This window comes from Malassezia sympodialis, genomic scaffold (assembly GCF_000349305.1).
Source record: "Malassezia sympodialis ATCC 42132 genomic scaffold, msy_sf_23, whole genome shotgun sequence".
In the NCBI taxonomy this organism is placed as follows: domain Eukaryota; kingdom Fungi; phylum Basidiomycota; class Malasseziomycetes; order Malasseziales; family Malasseziaceae; genus Malassezia; species Malassezia sympodialis.
The window spans coordinates 27552-45530 of record NW_017387821.1 but is presented as its reverse complement, the minus strand read 5'-3'; the positions used below and the strand labels follow the sequence as shown (position 1 = coordinate 45530).

General features: G+C 65.2%; 6 protein-coding genes across 6 annotated transcripts; 3 read left to right on the top strand and 3 right to left on the bottom strand.

Annotated features, from left to right (window-relative positions):
• Window positions 1-417: 417 nt before the first annotated feature.
• On the top strand, window positions 418-8055 carry MSY001_3290 (uncharacterized protein; the record flags this gene model as incomplete). Its single annotated transcript, XM_018885185.1, has 1 exon — window positions 418-8055. One exon carries the CDS (start codon window positions 418-420, stop codon window positions 8053-8055), a length of 7638 nt encoding a protein of 2545 aa, XP_018741771.1.
• Window positions 8056-8060: 5 nt separating this feature from the next.
• MSY001_3289 (uncharacterized protein) lies at window positions 8061-8596 on the bottom strand (the record flags this gene model as incomplete). The annotated part of the gene is made up of 2 exons (XM_018885184.1): window positions 8061-8103; window positions 8127-8596. 2 exons carry the CDS (start codon window positions 8594-8596, stop codon window positions 8061-8063), a joined length of 513 nt encoding a protein of 170 aa, XP_018741770.1.
• Window positions 8597-9318: 722 nt separating this feature from the next.
• On the bottom strand, window positions 9319-10752 carry MSY001_3288 (uncharacterized protein; the record flags this gene model as incomplete). Its single annotated transcript, XM_018885183.1, is given in 2 exon segments — window positions 9319-10027; window positions 10040-10752. 2 exon segments carry the CDS (start codon window positions 10750-10752, stop codon window positions 9319-9321), a joined length of 1422 nt encoding a protein of 473 aa, XP_018741769.1.
• A 119-nt stretch (window positions 10753-10871) lies between these two features.
• Window positions 10872-13895, top strand: MSY001_3287 (uncharacterized protein; the record flags this gene model as incomplete). The annotated part of the gene is made up of 1 exon (XM_018885182.1): window positions 10872-13895. The coding sequence occupies one exon, from the start codon at window positions 10872-10874 to the stop codon at window positions 13893-13895; it is 3024 nt and encodes a 1007-aa protein (XP_018741768.1).
• An 8-nt stretch (window positions 13896-13903) lies between these two features.
• On the bottom strand, window positions 13904-15501 carry MSY001_3286 (uncharacterized protein; the record flags this gene model as incomplete). Its single annotated transcript, XM_018885181.1, has 2 exons — window positions 13904-15016; window positions 15271-15501. 2 exons carry the CDS (start codon window positions 15499-15501, stop codon window positions 13904-13906), a joined length of 1344 nt encoding a protein of 447 aa, XP_018741767.1.
• A 42-nt stretch (window positions 15502-15543) lies between these two features.
• On the top strand, window positions 15544-17912 carry MSY001_3285 (uncharacterized protein; the record flags this gene model as incomplete). Its single annotated transcript, XM_018885180.1, has 3 exons — window positions 15544-15655; window positions 15681-15784; window positions 15864-17912. 3 exons carry the CDS (start codon window positions 15544-15546, stop codon window positions 17910-17912), a joined length of 2265 nt encoding a protein of 754 aa, XP_018741766.1.
• Between the last annotated feature and the right edge of the window lie 67 nt (window positions 17913-17979).

Sequence of the window (17979 nt, the reverse complement as noted above, 5' to 3'; positions counted from 1 at the left end):
TGATCTCCCTGCATGCAGGGGCCCTGCCCCCTATCATGGGCGGCGACGCCGGCGCCCCGCGAACCATGTTTGCAGGGGCCCCCACGAGTCGTTCGAAACGTTTTCCGGCGCCGCACCCAGCGGCGCCACGCGCCGCATGCCTCACCACAGGCTGTGCACGGGCGTGCCGAGGCCCCGCGGAGGTGTGTGCAGCACACTCTGCGCCACACAGCCGGGCCAAGGCTCGGCGCTCGTCCGGCTCCCGCCACAGGTCGACCATAGCATCCCATGGCAGCACGTCGCGAATCGCGAAGCGCATGCGTGCGGCGGCAGGCCCTGCCTAGACGATGACGCTCGACGCCCCTTGGCCGGCGCCACATGTATCACGTGACTAGAATCTCTTCTTGCTGCGAGCGCCGCGCGCCGTTGGCAAGGCCCATGCGACCGCGCGATATCCAGCAGTGGCTGCAAGCCGCGGGCGCAGCGGCGCTGGAGTCACCGTACGACTCGGACGACGAGCTCGCGCCTACACATGCCGAGCGTGCGTCGCCAGCCGAGGACGACGCGCCCGGCGCCGACTGGGGCCGCTTCCTAGCGCACGCCGCACGGCTGCTCCGCAGCCCACGCACCAAGGGGCGGCACGCCTTTCTGCGCGAGTGCGTTCCGATGGTCGCCCGAGACGAGGAAACCGTGTCTCCCGAGCGCGTAGAGCTGTACCAGCTGCTGCTTCAGACGTCGACGTTCCACACCGACCGCACCTCGCGCTTGCTCCTGCTCCAAGCGTGCGATACACTCCTCGACGCGGATGTGGCGTCCACGCGCGGGGAGCCCTTCAAGAGCATGCTCATGGTCGAGGCCCACCACGCCCTGCGCGCCGAGACCGAGAACGTGTGTGGCCGCGACGACACGCTCACAGCCACCCGCGGAGGCGCCGCCAACCTGCATGCCTGGGTGTGCACGCTCCTCGCGCACGCGCTACGGGGCGACGCGGCCTACCTAGCCAGCGAAGCGCACTTTCACGCGCTCCTGCATACCTTTGCGCGCCTGCACTATGCCATCCTCGCCAGCGGCCCCGCGCACCACGACCGCCTGCGCCCGGGCGTGCTGCGTGCGGCGTGGCGCACGTTCCGCCGCGCGAGCGACAAGCTGCCCATGCTCCTCCAGTGTGCACTCGACGTGCCTGCGAATGCGGCGTACCCGGCCATTGTGCTTCAGGGCGTGCTCCTCGACGTGTGCCTGCACCTGAAGCATGGCGCGCAGGCCGACGGCCTCGCGTGGGCGACGGACGTCAAGGAGCGTGTGCTGCTCTCGTATACCACGCACGTGGTCAGCGCGAAGGCGCCCGTGCCGCCGCCCGTGCTGCACGCGCTCGACCTGTTCCTGCAGCGCGTCGTGTCGTCGGAAGATCTGGAGGCGCATGTATTCCCGACGCTGCAGAAAATGCTCCTGCGCTCGCCCGAAGTCGCGTTTGAGGTGGCACAGGCCCTGTGTGGCGCAGCGCGCATCGACACGACCGCCGTGCTGGGGCGCTTCCAGACCGTGCTGCTCTCTTCGGTGACGTCGTCCAACGCGCAGACGCGCCGCCACGCACTCCAGTTGGCCCGCACGCTCCTGCCCAGCTATCACGCACCCTTCGTCGAGGCACTCTGCAAGACGCTCAAGCCGGGCGACGGCAAGTCCGAGGACCAGCGCATGGCCCAGAGCGAGCTGGTCGCGGCGGTGCCTGCGCATCCCAGCGGCAGCTCGGCGCTGCTCACGGCCATGGCACCGATTGTGCAGAAGGAGACGCAGGTGCCGTCGCTGCGCGCCGAGCTGCACGCCGTGTGGCCCCATGTGCGTGCGTGCTGGGACGCCCAGGTCGATGTGCCACGTGTGTGGGTCCAAGCGCTGCAGGGCAAGGCGCAGTCGCCCAAGGCGCCACTGCGTGCCGTGACGCTCGTGTCCGTCGCTGACGCGCTGCGTGCGCCGGCGGCGGCAGCGCAGGACGCTCTGCTCGCGGACCTGCTTCCGGCCTTGCGTGCCAGTGTGCAAGCGGCGTCCACGTCCGCGCTCACGTCGCCGGACGCGGCGCTCGAGGGCGCGGCGTCCGTCGTGCTGCTCGCCGGCCCCGTGGCGCACGCCGCTGATGCGTCTCTTCGCGACAAGGCGGCGCAGCAAGTGCCGCTCGCGCCGCTCCTGGCGACGGGCGCGAAGCCGTCGTTCCTGCTCAGCGACAAGGTGGCGCGGAAACTGCGTGAAGGCCTCCCGCACGCGCTCGTTTGGCACGCCGAAGCCCTGCGCTCCGTGGTGGCGCACCAGGGGTGCGCCACGCTGCACGACGAGGCGCGCCAGTCCGCCGTGCTCGCGCTCCTGGCCGAGTACATGGATGGCGCTGCGCCGCCTGCGCACGCCCTCCTTACGGACGTGGGTGCCCACAGCCCCCGTCTAGCCTTGCGCCTCATCGCGCACCTCCTGCGCCACACGGCGCTCGCGCCGCATGTGGCGCGGCACCTGTTGACCGGTCTCCTGACGAGCGCCGGGCCGCGTGGCGCCGAGCTGTTGCCCGACCTCGTCGTCCTCGCGCATGCGCCGCAGCTGCACGACACGGAGCGCGAGATGTGGGTGCACTTGTGCCGTCTTGCCTCGTGCGACCCCCACGACGTGGTCCAGCGGCACGCGGATGCGCTGCTGCGCATCGTATACGATGCCCACGCCGACGGGGCGTGGGCGCTCGCCGCCGAGGCTGCGCTGACCACGCTCACCTTTATTGCGCCGGATGTGCTGCTAGGCCGGCTGTGTGGCGACCTCGTGCGTGACCTCTCGGTGCATCCGCTCGAGGCGCTCAGCGAACAGGACCTGGCTATCTGGCGCGCGCCCGCGGACCGCCCGTACGTGGACGTGCTGGCCAAGACGAATGCGCCGGCGCTCGACAAGGGCCGCGCGTCGAGCATGGACAAGTGGGACGCCGAGGTGCGCGCATCGATTGCCGCGAAGAAGGCTGCCTCGGGTCCTGCGACGCTGTCGAAGCAGGAGCAGGCGGCCGTCGACGAGCAGCTTGCCAAAGAGCGCGAGATCCGCGCCCATGTCCAAGCCGCCGTGGACCGCGCCGGCCGCGCCGCTCGCCGCCTGCTCTGCGTCATGGACGCGCATGCGCCCGAGGTCGATACGCACCTGTGGGCGCTGGTGCGTGCGGTGCAGGCATGCCTCGGCAGCGCGCGCGCGCGCGCGCTGGGCCTGACCGAGGCGCTCGTCGATGCCCTTACGCGCCTCTCGCGTGCCGGCGAGCTGCGTGTGCAGCCGACGTGTGCGTGGGTGCTCAGCACGATCCTCCGGCGCGTCGACGACAGCCTCGTGCCGCTCGACTATGCGCTCGAGGCGCCGGACGAGGCGGAGCTGCGGGCGCTGTACCAGCTGCGCTTCCTCGTGGACGCAGCGCCGCTGGACCGCGCGGCGTGCGGCTTCCTTGTGCCGTGGCTCGCGGACCTCGTCGCGCGCAGCGAGCTGTGCGGCGACGAGGCGCGCGACGACCGCACCGTCGAGCGCATGCAGCTCGCGCTCGATGTGCTCGCCGCGCACGCCGTCTACGGCGCTGACAGCGACTTTCCGCGCGCCGACGTGCTGCATGCACTGCTCCGCCTCGTGCGCGTGTTCCCGATGCTCGTGCATGACGCCGTCTCGGCGCTGCGTGCGTACGGCGAGGCCATCTCGCACGAGCGGCGCGGCCAGGGCGCGCTCATCACGCTCCTCCTCGAGGCGGCGCTCTCTGACGAGCCGCGCGAGCGCAGCGGCGCGCTGCAGTGCCTGGTGCCGCTCGACTTGACAGAGCTCGAGTTTCCGCCGGCGCTGTGGCTGGCGCTGCACTCGAGCGAGGCGGCCGTCGCGCAGCAGATCTGGGACGAGAATGCCCTCGATGTGCCGCCCGAGTACGTGTCGGCGCTCGTGCCGCTGCTCTCCCACGCCCATGCGTACGTGCGCGCCGCTACCGCCCCGGCGATGGGCGCCGCGTGCGCCGTGCATCCCGACACGCTGAGCACACTCCTCGACGCACTGTGGCAGCTGTACGCGTCGCAGACCTACTCGCTCGAGCCCGAGTATGACCAGTACGGCATGGTGATCGAGTCGACGCTGCACCGCGAGGACCCGTGGCCCGTGCGCCTCGCCGTCGCCCATACGCTGCAGGCGCTGGCGCCGCAGTTCCGCGCGCAGGACGTGGTGCCCTTCTTCCAGCTCGCCCTGCAGCGGCACGCGGCGCTGAGCGATCGCGACGAGCGCGTACGGCACGCCATGCTGGCTGCCGCCACGGCCGTGGTCGATGCGCGCGGCGCCGACGTGCGCACCGAGCTGCTGGCGCTCCTCGAGCAGAGCGTCGAAAGTGGCGACGACGCGGTGACCGAGGCCGCGGTCGTCCTCCTCGGTCGCGCGGCGCAGCACCTGGCGCCGAGTGATCCCCATGTGCGCCGCGTCGTCGACCGCCTGCTCGACGCTCTGCGCACGCCGAGCGAGATGGTCCAGGAGGCCGTTGCGTCATGCCTGCCGCCGCTCGTGCGCACCGAGGTGGTCGCCTGTGACATCCGTGCGATCACCGATGCGCTCTTTGTCGATTTGCTGCGCGGCGACTCGTACGCGACGCGCCGCGGCGCCGCCTACGGCCTCGCCGGCGTGGTGCAGGGGCGCGGCGTGTGTGCGATGCGCGACCTGCAGGTGCTGGGGCGCCTCGAGGAGGCGATGGCCGACACGTCCACGACGCGCCCGCGGCAGGGCGCGCTGTTTGCCCTGGAAATGCTCGCGTCGCGGCTGCAGGTGCTGCTCGAGCCGTACGTCGGCGGCCTGCTCGAGCACCTGCTCGTGTGCTTTGGCGATACGCACGCGGATGTGCGCGAGGCAACGCAGGACGCGGCACGCGTGCTGATGCGCAGCCTGAGCGGCCAGTGCCTCAAGCTCATCCTGCCATCGCTGCTCGCCGGCCTCGACGAGAAGCAGTGGCGCACCAAGAAGGGCGCCGTCGAGCTGCTCGGCGCGATGGCGTTCTGTGCGCCACGCCAGCTCTCCGCGGCGCTCCCCGCGGTGATCCCGCGCCTGAGCGAGGTGCTTACCGATTCGCACCGCCAGGTGAGCGCGGCGGCGAACCAGAGCCTCAAGCAGTTTGGCGAGGTGATCCATAACCCCGAGATCCACAAGCTCGTTCCCACGCTGCTCAAGGCGCTCGTCGACCCGAACGCGAAAACACAGAGCGCCCTCAAGGCGCTCCTGCACACGCAGTTTGTGCACTACATCGACGGGCCATCGCTCGCGCTCATCGCGCCGATCCTCGAGCGCGGCCTGCGCGAGCGAAACGTCACGAGCCAGAAGCAGGCCGCACAGATCGTCGGTCACCTCGCGTCGCTGACCGAGGCGCGCGACTACGTGCCGTACCTGGCCAAGTATACGCCGCTCGTGCGGAACGTGCTCGTGTCGCCGGTGCCGGACGCCCGCAGCGTCGCGGCGCGCGCGCTCGGCACACTGGTCGAGCGCCTCGGCGAGGTGCACTTTATCGATCTCGTGCCGTCGCTGCTCCAGGTGCTGCAGACCGATGCCACCGGCGTCGACCGCCACGGCGCCGCGCAGGGTCTCGCCGAGGTCCTCGCGGGTCTCGGCATGGAGCGCATGGAGCGCCTGCTGCCCACCATCATCGAAAACACCCAGGCGCCGGCGTCGTACGTGCGCGAGGGCCACCTGGCCCTGCTCATCTACCTGCCTGCGACGTTTGGCTCGCGCTTCGTGCCGCACCTCGGCAAGATCGTCGTGCCGATCGTGTCGAGCATGGCCGACGAGCACGAGTCCGTGCGCGAGGCGAGTCTGCGCGCCGGCCGCATGCTCATCGCCAACTACACGCAGCGCGCCGTCGACCTGCTGCTGCCCCAGCTCGAGCCGCGCCTGTTCGACGAGCGCCACCGCGTGCGTCTCTCGGCGCTGCAGCTTACCGCCGACCTCCTGTTCCGCGTGTGTGGCATCTCCGGCAAGGCCGAGGTCGAGGATGAGACGGAGGAGGCCGCGCAGGCCCACTCGTCGGTGCAGCAGGCGCTCGTCGCCGCCGTCGGCGCCGATCGCCGCGCGCGCCTGCTGGCCGCGATCTATGTGCTGCGCCAGGACCCCAGCATCCCTGTGCGGCAGACCGCCGCGCACACGTGGAAGGCACTCGTGCACAACACGCCGCGCACCGCGCGCGAGGTGCTCCCGGTCATGCTCGATATCCTGCTCGCCGCGCTCGCCGCGGACAGCGACGAGCAACGCGACATGGCCGGCCGCACACTCGGCGAGCTCGTGCGCAAGCTCGGCGAAAAGATCCTCGCAGAGACGGTGCCTCTGCTGGCCGAGCGCGCCGCACAGGCGCCCAGTGCGGGCACCCGCGCCGGTGTGTGTCGCGCGGTCATCGACGTGCTCGCCAACGCCACGAAGACGCAGCTCGAGGACCACGAGAGCGCCCTCATCGACATTGTGCGCCGCGCCCTGGGCGACCCAGCCGCCGAGGTCCGCGCCGCCGCTGCCGCCGCGCTCGATGCGATGCAGGCACACCTGGGCGAGCGCGCCATCGATGCCACGATCCCGACCCTCCTCGATGCGCTGCGCGACGAGCGCGCGCCTACGGCCGTCGCCGCGCTGCGCGAGGTCGTCCGCACGCAGCCCGAGGTCGTATTCCCTGTGGTCGTGCCGGTGCTCACGCACGTCCCGCTCACCGACGCCCACGCCCACGCCCTCACCGAGCTGCTTCCCGTCGCCGGCCCCGCGCTCGGGCCGCAGGTGAGTGCGATCCTGGGCAGCCTCGCCAGCACACTCGATGCCGAGCCACGTCCGCTGCTCGAGCTGGCCGATGCGCTCTTTGCCGCACTGGGCGATATCGAGGCGCTGCACCAGGCCATGGTGCAGCTCCTCGGCTGGCTCAGTGGTCGCCGCGTCGAGCGCCGCGTGCTCGCGTGCGAGCTGTTCGTGCACTTTACGCAGCGCGTGACGATGCCGTGGAGCGACTACACGGTCGATGCGCTGCGCAAGCTCGTCGCGCTGTTTGAGGAGCCGAGCGACGATGTGCGCCGCGCCGCGCTTGCCGCGCTCGATGCGTGTGTCAAGGCCGTGCCGAAGGACGAATGGGACACGCTCGTCGTCCCTCTGCGCCGCACGCTCGAGTCGACGGGCGCGCCTGGCGCGCAGCTGCCGGGCCTGTGCCAGTCGCGGGGCGCCGGTCCCTTTGTGCCTGTGTTCCTGCACGGCCTGCTGCAGGGCAGCGCCGAGCAGCGCGAGCAGGGTGCGCTGGGTCTCGCTGACCTGGCCGAGAAGAGCGACGCTGACTCGATCCGTCCGTTCCTGACGACCATGGTCGGCCCGCTGATCCGTCTGTGCGGTGACCGTCATGCGCCGCCCGTCAAGTCGGCCATTTTGCAGTCGCTCGACACGATGGTGCACCGCGTTCCGGCGCTCGTGCGGCCGTTCTACCCCCAGCTGCAGCGCTCGTTCCAGAAGGCGCTCTCGGACCCCGCGAGCGCGACCGTGCGCACGAAGGCAGCTATGGCACTCGGCTTCCTCATGGGCCTGCAAACGCGTGTCGAGGGTGTTGTGCAGGAGCTGCTCGGCACGCTCCAGGCTGCGTTTGACCACGGCTCCGACGGCGGCGGCGCCGAGGCGGCTGCGCTCGCGCTTGCCGAGATCCTGCAGCACGTGCAAGCCGACAAGATGGGCCCGGCCGTGCGCTCGGCGCTCGCCGAGTGCCTCTCGACCGCGTTCCGCGCGAACGAGGAGCCGCGCGAGGCGCTCAAGGTGGCCGTCGCCGATCTATGTGCCGCGTTCCTGCGCTTCGATGACGAGCGCGGTGCGCAACTGCTGGCCACGCAGGTGCTGCAGCCGGCGCCGGTGGACGTGCAACTGGCTGCGCTGTGTCTGCGGGCGTGCATGGAGCATGCGCCCGAGGCGCTGCATGCCGCGGCGCGGCCGCCTGCGCTGGCGGCGCAGCTCGCTGGCGCGTGGCTCTCGGAGGCGCCCTCGGTCGTGCGGGCGGCACGCGAGGCGCGCGAGCGCATGCGGCGTACGCCGCCATGGAGTGCGGATGATAGTGTACAGTCCGCTCTGTAGTGCTATCACAAAAAGCCCGTTTCTCGTAGCGCGTTATTCAGTAGGGTTCTGTGTCAGTGCGCCATACGTACTCCTTCACAGCAGCAAACACCAGCCGGATATTGTTTGTGTCGATGGCCTGGGTAATATGGGGGTAGATTTGCAGCTTGGCGCGGTTCAACGAGGTAAAGCGCCATAGAATGTACTTGGCCGCCTTGTTCACGTCGTTGCCGCCCTTGTAGTCGGGAAAGTAGTCGGCGAGTGGCCGCTGCGGGAGCTTCTTCGTGAAGACATCAATTTTGTTCAGAAAGAGGATCACAGACGTGCGCAAGAACCAGCCTGCGGTAAGACGGCGATACGTACGGCTGTTGACGACGCTCTCGAACAGCACCAAGCTCTCGGCCATGCGGTTCTGCGTAGGATCCTCGAGAAGCATCTGGTCGTACTCGCTCAACGCCACACAGAAAATGATCGAGGTCACAGACTCGAACGACTGGATCCACTTGTTCCGCTCAGAGCGCTGGCCGCCGAGGTCGACGAGGTTGATGCGCATATCGCCCATCGCAAAGTTCGTCTCGACAATGCCCGACGTCTTGGAGCGCGAGCGCAGCACGTCCTCCTGCGTCGGTAGATAGTCTGGCTGCGTGATCCGCTCGGCCCTGTTCAAAAAGCTGCGTGAGCAGGCCGTACGCACTATTCAAAGTTGTCCATAACGTAGAATTCACCACGCCGCTCGAGCAGCGGTGCCATCACAGGGTCCGACCATAGCCCCATGATCGCCTGCGCCACCTGTGGCGGCAGGGTAGCATCGGCGTCAGCCGGCAGCTCGTACGCTGTAAGCAGGTCAGCCGCTTCCTGCGGTCAGTCGTGCCGTACGCACCCGGTTCTCGAGCTGTTGCGGCTCCATGTCAAAGCGCCGCATGGCCAGCGCAAGAGCCTTCACAGAATCCAGCAGATTCTTGAGAATAGTAATGCGGAACATGTACAGCTCCTGCTCCGAGTATCCATCCTGGTGGATAATCTTCATCTGCTTCACAATCGTCGACTTGCCCGACTCGCCACTGCCGAGGAGCAGGACCTTGAGCACATCCTTGTCTCCCCGGTCCCGAGACTTGCTAGCCCTGGTATCGCTCGAGCTACGGCCAGTTCCATCGCGGGCTTTCGAGTTGGCCACGGAGAAACAGGCACCCATACCGCCACGGTCCGTCCTCGAGACGAGCTGGAGGCGTCGCGCGGGACAAAGAGCGAGCGTCTCCACTTCCCTGACCTATTCTCCACGCGCGTCTACAAATGGCTAACAGCGCCCCGCGCGTGCATCGCGCGCAAGTCTAGCATCTCCGGCACGACCTCCTGGAGTGTGCGTGCGCCGAGCAGGCGCATATCCATCTCAATCTCATCACGCAACAACTCGAGCGCACGTACAACGCCGTCACTGCCATAGGCCGAATAGGCATACAGGAGAGGGCGGCCGACGCCGACCGCGGTCGCACCCAGCGCAATGGCCTTGAGCACATCGGTGCCGCGGCGGAAGCCGCCATCAACAAACAGTTGGAAGTTTTTGTTGGGGAACATGTGGCGCTTCTTCAGCTCATGCACTGCCTCCTCGAGCACCGCGATGGCCGGCGGTGCAAAGTTGAGCTGGCGGCCGCCGTGGTTCGACAGTACAACACCGGCCAGACCCATCTCGCACGCTAGCACCACGTCCTCCCACGTTTGCACGCCCTTGAGCAGGACTGGCAGCCTGGTGTTGCGCGTAATGAATAGCAGGTCGTCCCAGTCAAAGCTCGGGTCAATGAACGTCGAGATCGCACGCGCCGCGCCCTCGTCGCGCTTCTCTACAGTGCCTCCTTGCACATTGGAGCCTTCACCGCCAAAGTGCATGCGCATGTCCTTTTCGCGACGGCCCAGCTGCGGCGCATCGACCGTGACAAAGATGGCCTTGATATCGGCCTCCTCGGCGCGTCGCAGCATATCGAGCACCACTTTGCGGTCACTGTTCACATACAACTGGAAGAACTGCAGTGGCAGCCCATTCCGACGCTCCTGGACAATCTCGTCAAAGGAGCACGACGACAGTGTCGGAACCATCTGGATCACTCCGGAGCGGGCGGCGCCACGCGTCAAGTTGAGCTCACCATCGGGATGCCCCAGGCGGCCCAGCGCCGTGGCCGTAATGTACACAGGCATCGAGCTGGGGTAGCCCAGCAGCTGGGTGCTGCAGTCGACCTCCTTGACATTGCGTAGGATACGCGGGCGGAACCAGATGCGCTCAAAGACGTTGCGGTTCTCCCGCAACGTGTGCTCATCATCGGCCGCCGATGAATAGTACGCCCAGGCCTCCGGGCTCATAGCCTGGCGGCCGGCCGCCTCAAAGTCGTTCAAGTTGAGGCATTGCGCCATAGGCGGGACGTTGGCGCGGCGTGCCTTCTCCTCTTCCTCCTCCTTCTTCTGCGCTTGCTTTACCGAATCTGGCACCGAGCTCGCGTCCAGGTCGCCCAGATAGCACTCTTTCGGCAGGTACTTTTCAAGGGTCCCCGCCGGGTGTGTCGCCTCGAACAGCCTTGTGACGTCCTTGCCCGCGTTCTTGATAATAATTTGCGGACCACCAGGGTGATCCGGAAGAAAACTGGTCATATTATAGACCTTGCCGCCCAGGGCGACCCAGCAGTCATCCGGGGACGTGTGCCTCGCCACCTCCTCAAAGCGTATGAGTGGCATCGGACGAGAACCCCGCATTCTCTCCACGCCTGGTAAGCGATAGCCCCGGTGCACGTGATCGGTCCACGCGTGGGTGTGTCACGTCGTGGCGACACGAGCCGCTCCGTGCGCCCGACAAAATGCTGCATGGGCTGGACCTGCTGCGCAAGCAGTACATCAAGTATGCGGCTACGGCAGGCCAGGGCCACTCCCCTGAAGACACGATCAAGGCACTTGCAGAGAAGCTTGAGGACCCGGCTGGTGCGCGCGAGGACCGCCGTGCGGCCCTTCTCTCGCTCAAGTCCCTCGTGCGAAACCACGCAGACCTCGTGAGTGCGCACGCCCTCGTGCCACTGGTTCGGTGGATCCAGGTAGGTGAGAAGGACGAAGACATGCTCCGCTCCGCAGTCGAGTGCTGCCTGGCGCTCTGCCAGGTGCCTGAAGACCCTAAGGGCCGCGCGCGTGCCTTGGACAACATGGCTCGTCTGCTCGCCGAGAAGGACTCGCTCCTGGCGCTATTGTCTCTCCTCTCGACGGATCACTCATTCTACACACGCTTCGGTGCGCTGCAGTGGCTTGTGTGTATTACCGAACACCGCCGTGCAGAGGTGCAAGAGTACGTGCTCACCGCGCCTGGCGGCTGCAGTGCTGTGCTACAGTGCCTGGAGGCTGCGCCCTCGTCGAGCACAGAGATTATCCGCAATGAGGCCTTGCTGCTTCTTCCCCAGCTCGTGAAAGACAGCGTGGATATTCAGAAGATCGTTGCCTTTGAGGGTGTCTTTGAGCGTCTCCTGGACATCGTCGCCCAGGAGGGCCGCATCGAGGGCGGTGTCGTGGTGCAGGACGCACTCGAGGGTCTTGAGGCGCTTCTTCTTCACAATGTCTCGAACCAAAACTACTTCCGCGAGACGCTGAGCATACCCCTTCTCGCACCGCTCCTATTCTACCCGCCGCCCCTGCCGCCCCAGGCGCCCGAGGGAGCCGCGCATGAGCGCACGCAGCATGTGCAGGCATTCCTACTACAAGAGTGGGACGAACAGAAGCTTATCAATGCGCAGATTCTCATGCGCTGCATCGGGCACTTGGTCGATGGCCAGGGCGAGGGCCACCGCGCAAACCAGTGGGCGATGTGCAACGCTGGCCTCGTGGAAGCTCTGGTCCAGCTGGTGCTGGCAAGTTTGGCACCGCCTGTGCTCAAGGCGCATGCTTTGCACGTACTGGCAGCCCTATTGCACGGCTCGCGCCCCGTGCAGGACCTGATGAGCAACATGGTCGTTACTCCCGTGGCGCTGATCCAGCATCCCGAACCCGGCGAGGGCCAGCCACCGATGGAGCTGTCGTGGCAGGCTCCCCAGCCAGCGATGCTCTCCCTGATTGCGCTGGTGCTACGGGGACCTGGCAGCGCCTCGGACGACCAGCTGTCGCTCGCGGTGCGCTGTGCTGCCCTCCATGCCTTTGAGGCACTCGTCGAGCAAAACATGGATGTGCGCATGACGCTGTGGCATGCCTTTGTGGCTGCGCCTCTTCCTGAACAGACTCACGGCAACGCGTCGCAAATTCTCCTCGACTCGGTGGTGCATCTGCCTACGACGTCGCTGGTATCGCATGCCAAGACCTCAGCGTTTGACCCGTACCGTTATCTGTTTGCATCGACGCTGCTGAGCTACCTGCTGCAGGGCAGCGACACATCCAAGGAGTTTGCGCGACGAGTGCGCCTCAATGACGAGGGCCGTTGTGTCGCTGACGCCACGGTGCCGACGACCGATGATGACGAGCCTGCCACGCTGATCCATGTGGTCGTGGGCAACCTGGCCATGGCGCTGCGCGAGCACGGGGAGGCCGTGCGCCGTGAGCGCGCCGCGCAAGCTGGTCTGCCCAACAGTTCCGAGGACTGGACCAAGATCATCGTGGGCTACCTTGTCCTCCTGAGCCTGTGGCTGTGGCATAGCCCGCCGAGCATCCAGGACTTTGTTTCCGAGAGCGCCAACCTGCAGGTGCTGGTGCAGCCAGCGGCGCAAACGACCGGTGTAGACCCCCTCATCCAGGGCCTCTCGGCGTTTGTGCTCGGCACTGCGTACGAGTTCCATACGGCGACGGACAGCGATGTGCCCGAGGGTGCACTCACGCGCCAAACCATGCATCCTATCCTGCATACACGTATCGGCGCTGACCAGTTCAGCACACGTATTCTCTGCGTGAAGAGCGATCCGCGTTTTGCGTCGTGCACGCCTGACGTGCTGGAGAGTGTCCTTACGGAATCGCACTCGTCGATTTGGTTCACGTGGTCGTTCGTCGAGTTCTGGAAGGACAATTATGTGCGCGTGCAAAAGTCCATCCTCGTTGACCCAAGCAAATCCTCGGCATTGGAGGCTGAGGCACCTGCCGAGCTCTTGGATGCGCGGCAGCGCATCCTGCTGCTGCAGACGGAGCTTGCACGCGCGCAAGCCGAGGCCGCCCTTGTCGAGGGCCTCCGTGCTGACCTTGCCAAGGCGCGGGAGGCCGCAGAGCTGGCCCACCAGGAGCGTCAGGCAGCCAATGTCGCCCATGATGCCTCGAAGAAGGAGCTCGAAGCGGCCCATGCCGCCCATTCTGCGGCCCAGAAAGAGGGAGATGCACGCTATGCTACGGCCCAGGCCGAGCTCCAGCACGTGCGGGAAGATCTGCGGAACACCCAGGCTCAGTTGGACGCGGCTCTGCAAGAGGCCCAGCGCGCTCCCGTGGCCGAGGCGCCTCCGGCAGCGCCCGTGGAAGACGCCATCACAGTGCGGGCCCTGGAGGCCACGCGTGAAGAGCTGGCTGCCGCTCAGACGCACGCTGCGCATCTGGAGGAGGCCATCGAAGGCAAGTCGGAACTGATCCAAGCCTTGGAGGCCCAGCTCGCCGCGGCAGATCGTGCCGCGCAAGAAGCGCGCAGCGAAGCGGAGACAGCCAAGGCGGCCGCGCAAGAAGCGCAAAGCCAAGCTGAGGCAGCCAAGGCGGCCGCACCTGCGTCTTCCGACACACTCACGGAGCAACTCGCCTCGTTGCAGACAGAAAACGAGGATCTCCTTGTTCTCTTGGATGATATCATGGAGAAGCGCAAGCAGGAGAAGGCAAGAATGCGCGAGGCCGGCTGGGATGTGAGCGACGACGAAAGCGAGGGCGAGGGCGAGGGCGACGAGTAAGGATCAATTTAGCCTATGTAGGATAATGGATCAATATACATGGCCGCTTTTCGCGACGAGGGAATCACGAGCTCAACATCCGACTCGTCCTCGTCCATGTTGGCGAGGCTGCGCGCGAGCGCGTCTGGTGACCGCATCGGCCGATCCTGCAACATGCTCCTAGAGCGTGGCGCATCACTAGGCGATACGGATCTGCGGTCACAGGCAGGAGAGGCTTGCGCGCCCACCGGCGTCAGTCGAACAGGCTGTGCGGGCGGCTGCAACGCCGAATCCATGCCCAGTGGCTCCCCCTTGAGTCCTGTCGGGGACGTGGGCGGCGAGGAGTCTGGCGTGGATGGGCGCTCCATGGACTGCAAGGGCGCTCGCTCCGGCGTGGCAGAAACTAGCGTTTTGGCAGGCGCTCTCGCCTCGTGCGAGTCCGTTCGCTGTCGCTTGCCTGCTTGCACCGACGCGGGGCGGGCAGCCGACGAGGCCATGGTCGTTGTGAGCGGGGCTGAAGAGGTGCGCTGCAGACTGACAGGACGCACGAGCCGGCGCGACATGACCACTTCGTTGCTGATGCGAGTCGAGCTGGTCAAGGACGATCGTCTTGTGGTGCGCTCCGCATGCAAAATAGGGTGCCTCTCTTGCGGCACGGGGGGCGCCTCTGGCGCAGGACCCGGCTTGGCAGCGGAGACGCTACGCTTCCAAGGCCGACGCCGTCTTGGCGTGAGGGACGGGCCAGGCGCGAAGCATTTGGATCGCAACGTAGCGCACATACGAGGCGCCAGATGCTCAAAATATCTCTCGGCAACATCCGCACAGAACCACTGCGCCTCATCGCGCTCATCGTTGGCCGCCTGGATCCGAGTATCTGAGCCATACATGGGCCGCGACAACGAGAGGCCTGCAGAGAGCTGCAGCAGACACAGTTGGTCAGCGTACGCATCGAAGAGTGCTTGGAGCGCAGGTTGATCCGCCCTAATCTCCAAATCCCTCACGGGGGACTGAGCGGGCGCCGGGTGCGCGGTGCCCCATGCAAATGGAGCGGGAAAGCCTTGCCAGCGCTGTGTTCGCACAGCCTTGCGCTTCGACTTGCCATGGGTATCTAGGGTATGGATGCGGCTCGGCTCCGAGGTGCACTGCTCAGGCACATAGGGCCATAGAGCACATAAAAGTAACAAATGCATTTCCACACTGCGTCAGTAGATACAACGCACTCTCGGCGGTAGATGGCTGCGAGAAAGGCCCGTACATGGCTCTCACGCTCCGCCCCGTGCATCGCTGCCTGGGCGAGCGGCCCATGCCGCACAGCGGCTCGCATGGCTTCATTTTCGTTCGTCCTGCTTTCGATCGCACTCTCTTGAAGCATTGCCACGACATGCTCGTACGCTACTTCATGGTATTGGGCGCGTAGCTGCGTGGGCGTACGCAGACGATTCATCAGGAACGGTACGCGCTCGCTTGTATGCCACTGCGCCAGCGCATGTGCCACACACGCAAGGGGCGTATGAGCCTCTCCCATCCATAGACTGTACACAAGCATTTTCTCTAGGCATGCCGTGTCCGTGATGGCCCCCCAGCGCAGCCCACGGACCACGCAGGGCAGCGGCGGCGGCTCGGACATGCCGAGAAAGGTGGAGGCAGACCGACCTTATCGGTGCACGCCATGGCCGAACGCACAGGCACAGGCGCCATGTCATGGACGCCTGAATCGACCATGCACACGCGTGCACTTATCGACGTGCGCCAGCCCATGGGTAGCATGAGCCTGAGTCCTTGTATGTGTTCTGCCTCTCACAGCAGCCAATCAAGAGGTCGTCTTGGGCTCAAAAATGGGTCTCTATGTCATTCAGCTGGAGCACTTGTATACACCCCCGCGCTACTTTGCGCATGCCACTGCGTGGGAAGTAGCTGATATACAATGGAATCCACATATGTGCCGTTCAGAGTGGGTTGCAAGCACTGTACGTGTGCCTACTAACGAAGTCCAATCAGAAACTCGTGATCTGGAATCTCAACCGCCCGTCCTCGGCATCGGTGGGCACGGAGGAGATACGACCTGCGTCTCATATGCGCATGCAAGCACAGAGGGATGTGGTGCACTCCTTTTACACCGGTTCTTCATCGAGTGCTTTTGCGCACAGACCGGGGATGACGACGTCGCACACACTCTCTATGGACGGCTCGGCTATGCGCATCCCCGCGCAGCACCGGACCGGCCTGGGTCCGCCGTCCAGCACGGCGGTTGAGCATCTTCTTGATGCGCATACGCGTGCAATCACAGATATCAACTGGTCGCCGTTCCATCCAGAACTGCTGGCGAGCTGCAGCGTCGATACCTGGACATGGGTGTGGGATCTGCGTATGGCAGGGCGGGGTTCAACGCGCCCCGCCCAAGGTTTCAGTTCATGGAATGCCAGCATGACGCAAGTCAAGTGGAACCGTACCTCGCTTCATCGTATCGCAGCCTCGTGTGACAACAAAGTGCTTGTATGGGATGACCGTTTCGGAGCGCTACCGTGGGCCACGCTCGAGACCCACCACAGCAAGGTTTATGGCCTGGATTGGAGCCCCGACCGGGAGAAAGGGCGTGACCAGCTCATGACATGTTCGCTCGACGGCACGATCAAGTACTGGGACCTCGACTCTGAGTCGTCACGTACAGCCTTATCAAACCATGCACGCATCACAGAGCCCATGTACACTGTCGAGACACCCCAGCCCGTATGGCGTGCGCGTCATTTACCCTTTGGTCTCGGCGCCATGTCCGTGGCACAGCGCGGCGATACTGCGCCGTGCATGTGGAAGTATGGCGTAGACGAACCGGTGCATCGTTTCGTTGGCCATACAGACGTTGTCAAGGAATTCCTATTCCGAGCCAAGGGTGGCGCCGACTCATCACACGATGATCGCGAGTTCCAGCTGATCACCTGGAGCAAAGACCAGACGTTGCGACTTTGGCCCATCACTGAAGAAATGCTTCGCTCCGTGGGCCACGTTCATGGCGCACCTATGAAGCAGTTCGTCGTTGGCAGCGACGACACGGCATTGCCTCCGAATGCCATACGGTCCCGTACGATACCCGCCATGACCGCTGCTGACGGCGTCGACGCAGGCTCCCCGAGCACTGTATCCAGTGACTCCCAACTATTCACTCGCCCTTCGTCGATCCGCTCCCTGCCTCTCCAAGTGGGCAGTGCCTCTAGCGTTGAAGAAGTGTTGCCGCGCTCCCTGCCTACACGGGGTGTACAAATTTGTCAGGGAATACGACCGCGAACGACGCCCAAACGCCTGAGCCGAAAGGCCACAGGGCCCCAGATGCGATACACACATGAAGATAACAATCTGCTTGCACCTGATGCCGTTGAATGGATGGCTCACATTCGCATGGGCGAGCTCTGCGACGATGACGATAACGATGACGACACCACACCAAGCTCGCAGTCAGAGGTTGATGCAACTGTTCTTCCTCACGAGATCCTGCGTGTGAACAGTCGCTTTCCCGGTCTTCTCGAGTCTATTGACATTGCATGGCGACGTTGTACTGTCGCACTCAGTGGTCCATGGCATGAGCAGGGCGATGGCGCGCTTGCCTACTTGCGCGTCATGTTTACCTTCCCTCCTAACTATCCCATGGAGCCGCCGACCATCGACATCGAGCGGAATGCCACTATCCCGTTCAAGACTCGTGCCGATATCTATCGTGGTCTGACGAACATTCTCGAGGCCAAGGCATCCGAACGCGTTCTCAGCCTAGAGACGTGCATCGAGTACCTATTGCACGGCCAATCTCCTGACACCGGTTCAAGTTCCAGAGACGTACGACAGGGGTTCCAAGTGCTTCCCGAGTCGCAAGAGCAAACATTTGCGCATACGTACAATCATGTGGCTGACGCGGTCGTACAGCTTTTGCTGCGCTCGTCCGATACCTTGCACACCTCGTTGGTCGATTCTGATGTCGTCCAGTTGATGAGTTTGAATCCCTTGAGCCGCGCCAAAATCGCGACGAAGACCCCTCCCCCCCACACATCATAGCATGGCTTTCCATCTACATTAACTGCAATCACTGCCTCATATTAGAGCCGTCCTCCTGCTGGTATCG